The sequence below is a fragment of the Cyprinodon variegatus genome, unplaced genomic scaffold (assembly GCF_000732505.1).
Source record: "Cyprinodon variegatus isolate N-32 unplaced genomic scaffold, C_variegatus-1.0 Scaffold506, whole genome shotgun sequence".
NCBI lineage: Eukaryota > Metazoa > Chordata > Actinopteri > Cyprinodontiformes > Cyprinodontidae > Cyprinodon > Cyprinodon variegatus.
Window position 1 is genome coordinate 73,705 of NW_015150959.1, and position 8,657 is coordinate 82,361.

The 8,657-nt window shown below is 44.2% G+C and overlaps 1 protein-coding gene across 1 annotated transcript in view; it reads left to right on the forward strand.

Annotated features, from left to right (window-relative positions):
* The window catches only part of nus1 (NUS1 dehydrodolichyl diphosphate synthase subunit), a 13,361-nt gene that overhangs the window by 1,617 nt on the left and 3,087 nt on the right, over nucleotides 1-8,657 (forward strand). Inside the window, exons 2-3 of the mRNA XM_015390614.1 lie at nucleotides 5,826-5,957; nucleotides 6,087-6,239. Of these exons, the coding sequence (XP_015246100.1) occupies nucleotides 5,826-5,957; nucleotides 6,087-6,239 (285 nt within the window). The remainder of the gene's footprint in view (nucleotides 1-5,825; nucleotides 5,958-6,086; nucleotides 6,240-8,657) is intronic.

Here is an 8,657-nt window from a genome sequence, read left to right on the forward strand (position 1 = left end):
TTCAGGGGGACCGCAGAGCTTCAGGGGGACCGCGGAGCCTCTGAGCTTCAGGGGGAATAGGGTGTGTAACATTGGTTGGGCTGAAAATGGCATATATGCTGTTCTATGAGCACTAATGCAAGCCTGGTTAAAAGCACTAGAATGAAACGACAGGTTTCCTTTCTTTTATGGTATGCTCATGAATATTTAGATGATTTATTCTGTGTGCTGATTTTTAAAGCAAGCAAAGCTGCTGAGCAAAGACACATCACAGCAACAAGCACTCACTCACTGAAACATCAAATTGTTGATAAGGGTGATCAGATGTCCTCTTTTTCCCGCACATGTCCTGCTTTTCAGACCTAATTTCAAAATCATCCAGGATTTTGGTCGAATAAAGCGCAGCAGGACCGAGCCATCAGCTGGTCTGGGAACCCCGGTGGACGGGGGCAGCGGGGGACGGAGCGACCGAACCTGACCTGACGAAGGTAGCCTGGACTCCGTGCTTCTGCATACCGTCACCGGGTCGGGTTTGGACCAGCCCCGGAGCAGATGGCTCGGTTCGAGTGCCTGGTCCTGTCTAGTCAGCGACCCAGTAGTAGTCTGTTCACCCTAGGTATGCTAGCATTGCTAGATATGCTAGCATTGCTAGCATACATTGCTATCAACAGCTCAGTGACAGAATCCTACTTCCAGCTTGCAGTTGTGATGGCCTTAGGAGGTGTTGATAGGGTTTAAACTTCTCTGAACGTCCATTTGACCCACTGAACTATCGTTATTCATCTATGACAATGGAAACTAGGCATGCATTCTATGACATCTTTGAAATACAGCCAGGGTTGGGATGCTGTGGTTGGACCGCTGCTCTGTCAGACCAGCATACTCATATTCAGTACCTGTTCATCTCTTTAATTTAATCCTTTATTTTATCCCTTTAGATTTGTACAAAAAATAGACTTTATATTACATAAACAGGTGTGTATCCCTTTAGTCACATACAAAAAGTGACTGCCTGTTTAGTGTTTTTTGAAGCGTATGGCAATCTGACCTTAAATTGTTTTTTTTCCCCTATGTGACTAAAGGGAAACAATCCCATTGAGGTAAAGGGATAAATGCAAATCTGACTTCTTGAGTATTGACTATAGGTATGCTGGTCTGACAGAACACCGGTCCATCTGTTTAACTCCCCTCACTGATGAACCCAGTGGTTGAACTCCTCCACTTCAGGCAGAGAGTCTCCTCCAACCTTAAGGGACCAGCCTCCTTTTTCAGATCCAGAACCATGTTCTCAGACTCTCAGACTCGGAGGAGCTGCCAGTCATTGCAGGCTGTAGGTCTAGACAGGAAGGGTGTCATGTTGGCTCAAGGCCTTTCCCTAGTCTATAGAACTCATGTGAAGCAGCATGCAGAGCCGGTCCTCTGATCCACGACCCAAACAGCGCTGCTCCTCCTGAGGCTAGGCTGGGATAGTAGCCAGACTCTCCTCCTCAGCACTTTCTCCCCTCCTGGAGAGGCTGGGAGGTCCATACTTGTCATACAGCCTATGAGTTGGCCTAGTGGGTTGAGCAGTGTGCTGGGTCTCTGGGAAGGTTCCAAACACCCGGTTCAATCCCCACAGCCTGCACTCTGGGCAAAACCCATAACCCCACACTGCTCCCTGGGCGCTGCACGATGGTAGCCCACTGCTCCCCAAGATGAGTTAAATGCAGAGAGTTAATTTCTCCAAAATGAGATCAATAAAGTTCAATTATGATTATTCAGCTGGAAAATCTGAACTGTTCCTGCTTGACAGCAGCCAATCAGTGAGAGGTTCCACCTTGTCCTGTGGGCTATGTGAGTCATCAAACTCGGCTCACTTAAGAAGAAAATTAGTCTGGAAGCGACTCTCATCAGCGTGCAGCTCTTCAAGCAGGTGGTTCAGGAATTGAACGCCTCTGAACTAATTGGTAAATCCAGATAAGGGCATTCTCTAGCTCTATTTGGCCACTCTTCAGTTTTATCCACCATTGTATGACATAAAGTGGGAGCATTTCTCCATGTGTGTCAGAAACCATAATAAGGGGCATTTAGCAGCTCCCAGCGGCACTCTGATGAGCAGCTAGTAAAACCATGACAACAGAACCCTGCTGGAGATGGAGGGGACAAGAATTGTTCTGTGTGGTTGGAAGCATCAGCTTAGGAGTGGGTAGTGTTGCTGAGGGACCAACCGGCATCACAGCTTCCAGGACAGAACCATCCAGCGGGAACCTCTCAGGGTGATGCTTATATGACTGCAGCAGCTCTGCTAGAAAACACACGGCGGGGAAACATGGCGGCTACGCCTCTGCTATCTGTAGCAGAGGCAGTTATTGGTGTATAAATAGGGAGTAGGATATAATGCAAGAAGAAGGTTCTGGGTTTGTGTACCTGCCCGCGGTCTTCCTGCATGGGGTCTGCATGTTCTCCCTGAGCAGGTGTGGGTTCTCTCCCGGAACTCCTCCTTCCTCCCACAGTACAAAAACATGACTGTTAGGTTCATTGGTTTCTCTAAATCCTCCTGAGCTTAAGCTTGAGCTTGAGCTTTCCTTTTTCTGTTTACCAGAAAGGGGAAAATGATGAGCTGCTTTTTGGAGGATCACTGTTTCACTATAGATCTGTTTTCTGTCCTCCTGAAGTTTTCCAAAGGTTTTTTTTTTTCCTGGAGGAGAGTGATAAGCTGCTCTCTCTGCTGTCCCTCCTTGTTTTAAAGGACACTCTCTATTGTAACTATTTCCTGTCCTCCTGAGCTCCTATTATAGGTCCACTATTCTGCTTTTTAAAATGTTTCATTGATTGTTTCTGTCCAGTCTGTCCTTCCTGCTATATTCGCTCTGTGTGACTCCAAACTGATTAACAGATTTTATTTAGTATTTTCCCCAAAGTGTTTTACTTTGTAACGGCGTCTCTCTTCCTGTCAGACCCAGGGAATTGCTGCTGAATGGCTGCATAGTCTGACTACAATAGACCTGGACTCTATCTCAGTCAGAGCTATCCAGCATATCCAGTAGTTCATAGTTCATTTTCCCTGAGCTCCGTTTATTGCCGTTTGCAGTTCTTTAGCTTTTTGGTTCCTGATTCTCCACCTTGTGCCCCATTTCCATCACCCATCTAAAACCAATCCGCGCCGCCCAACTGATCCACGCCGTCATCTGAGTCCGATCCGCGCAGGTTCGGACCGAGCTTGGACCAGTTAACCGTACTGAGCTTTGTTCTTGCGACCATTTTCAAACCATGCTGGCACGATTCCTCGTCTCCTATGGATGGTCACCAATAGTACAGCTCTCAAGGCTGAAATTACGCAAACAATTTGCAGCGCTCATAACATTTAGGATCTTATTGGCCCGTGGATCATGGTGGCCATTTCTATAGGAGGACATTATGCTGCATTTAAATAAATTACTCAGGTGTACATACGAACCTGCTATAGTGTCATTTATAGTACAGTGTGAGGCTTAAAGAGGATGCTTTTGTAACAGAATAGGAAATATTGATGAAAAGTAAAAAAAAAAGAAAAAAAAGTATTAGTTTCCAGTAGAGCTGAAACAATTAATCTGATTAATTTTGGTTTATCGATTGTTGAAATAATCGTCAAATAACTTAGTAATTACTTAGAGGCTCTAAAATGTTCCTTCAGCTGACAGCGTGACCCACTTAGAGCAGCAATTATACCAAGATTTAAAAAAATATATATCAACATTTTGCATTTAAGATAAAAATAAGTTTTTCCTCTGTCAATCTGCTCTATCCAGAACTGCTCAAGGGAAAAGTTTTAGTGTCACCTGGTTTATTTTTGTAAAAAAATTCTTTAAGGAACCTTTGGTTATCTGATTATGAATTAATTGAAAAAATAATCAACAGATTAATTTATTGGCAAAATAACTGTTAGTTGCAGCTCTAGATCCCAGTATTTGTATTTATTCAATACATGACTTTAATTACTTACATAACTCATGTCTTTTAAAAAAGATGAAATTGTCCAGAGAGCTGTTCCAAAAAAAATGTCTTCTTGTTTTAGACTGGTGTAAACAAAATGACAAAAATCAGTTTAAGTCTAATGATGGTGTTAACAAAGTGACCAATGAGATGAATCTTTTCAAGTGCCGATTGCATAACATGTGTGGACTTAAATGTTAAACAAATCTTTAACTGGTAACACTTGATAAAAGAAGCCTATTATTTGACTTAAATAACAAAACTGCTGTAAAAGAAAAGCTTTCTTCTCAAAGAGCTTCAGTGTTTTGGGGCGTGGTCTCCAGTGTCTGTGTGCAGCAGACCTGAGGGCCAGTCCCTGAAAATCTGCCGGTCTGCACTGTTGGACTGCTGGTGTTTTACAGTGTGGTCCACTCTGCACAGCCCTGTAGAAGTTATTTTAGCATCAAGGGGCGACAAAACCCCATGAAATAAAGCCCTTATTGATGACGTACCTGCTGCACGTTTAGTACTTTTACATGAATCCGTCCCTGCATGCCGTTCAGTTGAAGCTTTCCCTCGACTGCTTACGTCCACATCGCACAAAGTGTGCAGAAGACATGGAAGGAGTCTCGACTACTGTTCGTCATAAATTCAAGCTCTTCTGTCAGAGTTAAACCAGGTCATTTGTTTTGGCATGATAACTGAATCTGCTGACCCCAAAAACCTTCTTTTTAGGTTAATACCAATACTGCAAAGTTTAGAGAAATCTTCTTGTGCTTTTTCTGCAGGCCGGGTGCCTCCGGGTGCATCGCTGCCCCCCTCAGGACACTGGCTTGTGCATCATTTCATGGGTGTTACGCTGCCGTGCGTTACGCAGAAGTTAGGCTGTCGTTGGACTGAAGTTCTGGACTGGTTATGAATTCTCTATGTATACAACCAGAACTGGAAAAATGCATGGAAAGTTCGGCGTATGCCAGCGTTTTAGGAGATTCTGGGACATCTGGCCATTCCATCCTGACTCCTTTATTTTTCCACGAAGAACATCCATCTGTCAAATGAGTAGAAACACATTTCCTAAAGTTAAAAGATGAGAACATAACCAGGCTCTGAAAACCAAAGTAAAGGTGGTGGATTAATCCTAAAGCATCTTAATCTGTTAACATAGAATAAACGAGGCCCGGATTATTGCAATGGATCCATCTAAACACTTGTTCTTCCATCATGTCATTCAGGCGCCCATTTTTTCTTCTTCTGTGGTGGTTGTCTGGAGCTCTGATGGCTCTGCTGTCTGCAAGTGAACACATGATCCACCGATTGATCCTAGACCCAGATAAACACTTTTCTTCTTTTTTTCCCCCAGCGTTTCTATTGTCATTCCACTGTCACAAGTACAAGGCAGTGAAATTCACTCTGCATTTAACCCCTCCCCATAGGGAGCAGTGGGCTGCCATTGTGCGGCACCCAGGGAACAGTGTGGGGTTAAGGGTCTTGCTCAGGGACCCAGAGTTGCAGTCTGTGGGAATGGAAGTTGAACTCAGAACCTCTGGATTCCAAGATCTATGCCCTAACCCAGACATCCCCATAGTTGGTCCTGGAGGGCCGCCGTCCTGCAGGGTTTAGAGGTTTCCTGCTCCAGAACAGCTGATTTCCATGGATAGCTGATTAACAGACTGAACTGCAATCACCAGAATCAGCTGTGCTAAAGCAGAGAAACCTCTAAAACCTGCAGGACGCCTGCCCTAACCACTACGCCGCCACTCCCCAATTATAGGATAGCTCCTGTATGATGCCGCCGTCTGTCTGGTTGCCATGGCAACCCAGTGAACCTGGAATTTATTGGTTGTATGTGTTGGGGGGGTCCAGGCGACGGATGGCCTCCTCTGAAGCAACTCTCTGACCTGTTGCTCTGTTCATAGGTCTGTTCCAGAAGAACAGCTCCTGCCTTCAGGAGGAGGTGGTGAGGCAGCAGCACCACCTGCTGGGTGGAGCTCACCCTGAATATCAGATGGAGGTGCTGAAGAGCAGCACAGGCAGACCCCAGCACCTGGGTAAGTCCTGCAGCCCCCTCATGCTGGGGTTTAACTCTGTTGACATGTTGGCTGCTTTTAGCCGGCGGGTTTTTCCACCCAGCTCATCCAACCCTGTCAGCATCCATCTTCTCCTGTCTATTTTTCCAGTGGTGTCCTGCAGACCCACGGTGAAGGTGCTCTCTCCAGAGGATGGGAAGCCTAGTATTGTCCAGGCAGCAAGAAAACTTTGTCACTCTGTGGAAAAGAAGGAGTGGAGCTCCAAAGACATCAGTGTCTCCATGTTGGACGTTCTTCTCAGAGGTATGGCTCTAATGTTATGTGAAAATCCATCAATTGTTAACTGGAGTCTAGAGACTGTGAAACATGCCTTTGGCTGAGAGAGACCTGCTTAGAGCAGGATGTAAAACAATCTAAATATTTAGAAAACTTTTCATTTTCTGTCCATATTCTATACCCACTTAAGAGGACGCTCCATGGTTCTGAGATTTTAAAGGGAAATAACTTTATTTACATTAATCTTATGTTGCTAATGTTTACTGACTCTTCCCTTTTCTATATATCCTTCATTTGCATGTAGTGTTTTTAATCAAATAAAAACGGAAAAAATAAATATGGTTACTTTTACGTCGCTCTCCCACAGCCGTCATTTTGACGGCTCCATCAGTTGCATTGTAGATTTTTCTCGCGGACGATTGATGTCCGGTACAGTTGCCTAGCAACCAACATTCTACCTAGAACTCTTTGGCTAACACAGAACAATGGCTTTCAGAAGAAACCTAACAGCGAAACAGGCTTTAGAAATGCTTGAGAATATTGATGATAGCGATTTGGGGGAGGGGGAGTGACCGATGAGCTGGACTGGGTAGGAAGCAGCTCAGATCCTGACAGCGAGTTGAGGATGATCACCCACCCACAGGAAAATGCAGACGTGTTGGTGACCCATCAGACAATAGTGAAACTTATGTTCGAGGTGTGGATAGCACCGCCCACACCTCAGCCGGTTCAGTCAGAGGCCCAACAGCCAAACCATAGTCTACTATAACCACACAGGTCAGCGTGTCTGATCAGATGATTAGAAAGTATTCTGGAAAAGCTCCAACTCAAAGGTGGCCTGTGGCTGTATTTTACCAACTCCTGGACATAGCAAATAGAAACACATTGGTTTTATTCAGGAGGTGTTTGAAAATCACACAGAGATTTTATCCTTGAACTGGTAAAACAGTCGACCTTATGTGCTCAGCTCAGCAGGTTTGGAGCCCCTCCCCCGCTGTAGAGCAGATTTGGCATGGAAAAGAAAACTCATGTGTTCCATTGGGAAAAATGTCACCCATCAAATTGACGGTCAGTGGGAGTTCTAGTAGGATCAGAGTTCTGGAAGTGTTAAGCAACATTTTGCTTCCCTATGATTGCATCCTCGCGATCCGTCTGCTTCAGCTTTCAGCTGATGAAGCAGACCTTTCAGCTGCCTTTGGAGTGTTGCTTGTTTATTGAAGAATGACCTCTGACCTTTGCCCTCTCTCTGACCATCGTAAAACTTGGATATACCACACATAGTATGAGCTAACTAGCATTGGAAGCTATCTACAGTAATATTCCTGTAGAAATTAAGTTACCATCATCACTCAAACAAAGAAACATGTTAAACATTAAGAAATCCCTTCAAACACAACAATGTATCAAGGTTTCTCAGCTGAACAGAGAAACTCTCTGGCATTACATTCTGTCATCTTGGAACTGTTGCTTCCTCTACTTCAAGGGTGTCAAACTGGTTCCAGAAAGGGCCGTGTGGCTGCAGGTTTTCTTTCCAACCAAACAATAGCACACCAGACTCCATTCAGGTCATCATGTTAAGACTGGACTCACTTGATTAGATTCTGGAGTCTGGTGTGCTATTGCCTGGTTGGAAAGAAAACCTGCAGCCACACAACCTTTTATGGAACCAGTTTGAGACTCCTGCTCTAGTTCCTTTTAAGCGTAACAAAAACAACCACCAGAGGGAGCTCTAGGGTGTTTTACAAAAACAAATCTCATTCAGTAAAACTCAGAGAAGGCAGAGCACTGATCATTGATGAATTAATCAAAAAATAATCGACGGAAAAGAAAATAATTGCTAGCTGCAGCTCTGGGTTAATGGTCAGTTTTCATTGTGTTTTTACTGTTGCTCAGTTACCTTAGACTTAGTCTAAGCTTCAGCTGACCTCCCCATCCTGAGTACATTTTATGTCTTCAGACTGGGAAACATTAGCTTTCCCAATGATCATGTTTGAGTATTGCTTTATTATTGTTTTATTATTTCATAAATGCTTGGTTATAAGTTTACTCCTCATCGATGTCCAGAGCTGTCAGCTGGATGGCCGTTTTATCTCTATCTAGAAACAACAACCCTTCTATGGATTCTTGGCCACTTTGAGGACCACCATAAGCTTTTTTTCTTTACATTTTAAGTTTTCAGATGGTCTTGTTGGACGCTCAATCTTCTGACATTGTAACTCCGTTTTTCTTTGCTGCCTGCGCTTCACTGGTTTAAAAATCATAACTCAGTTATAAACCAGCCTGACTCTTGATCCACTCTGTTTAATTTAATCCAGTTTATTTCTATAGAACCAATTCACAACACCTGTCATATCAAGGCACTTCACCAGATCATCCAGTCAGATGGATTCAAAGTTTTCTATCTAGGGAAAACCAGCTGATTGCATCGACTCATTGACTCTTCAG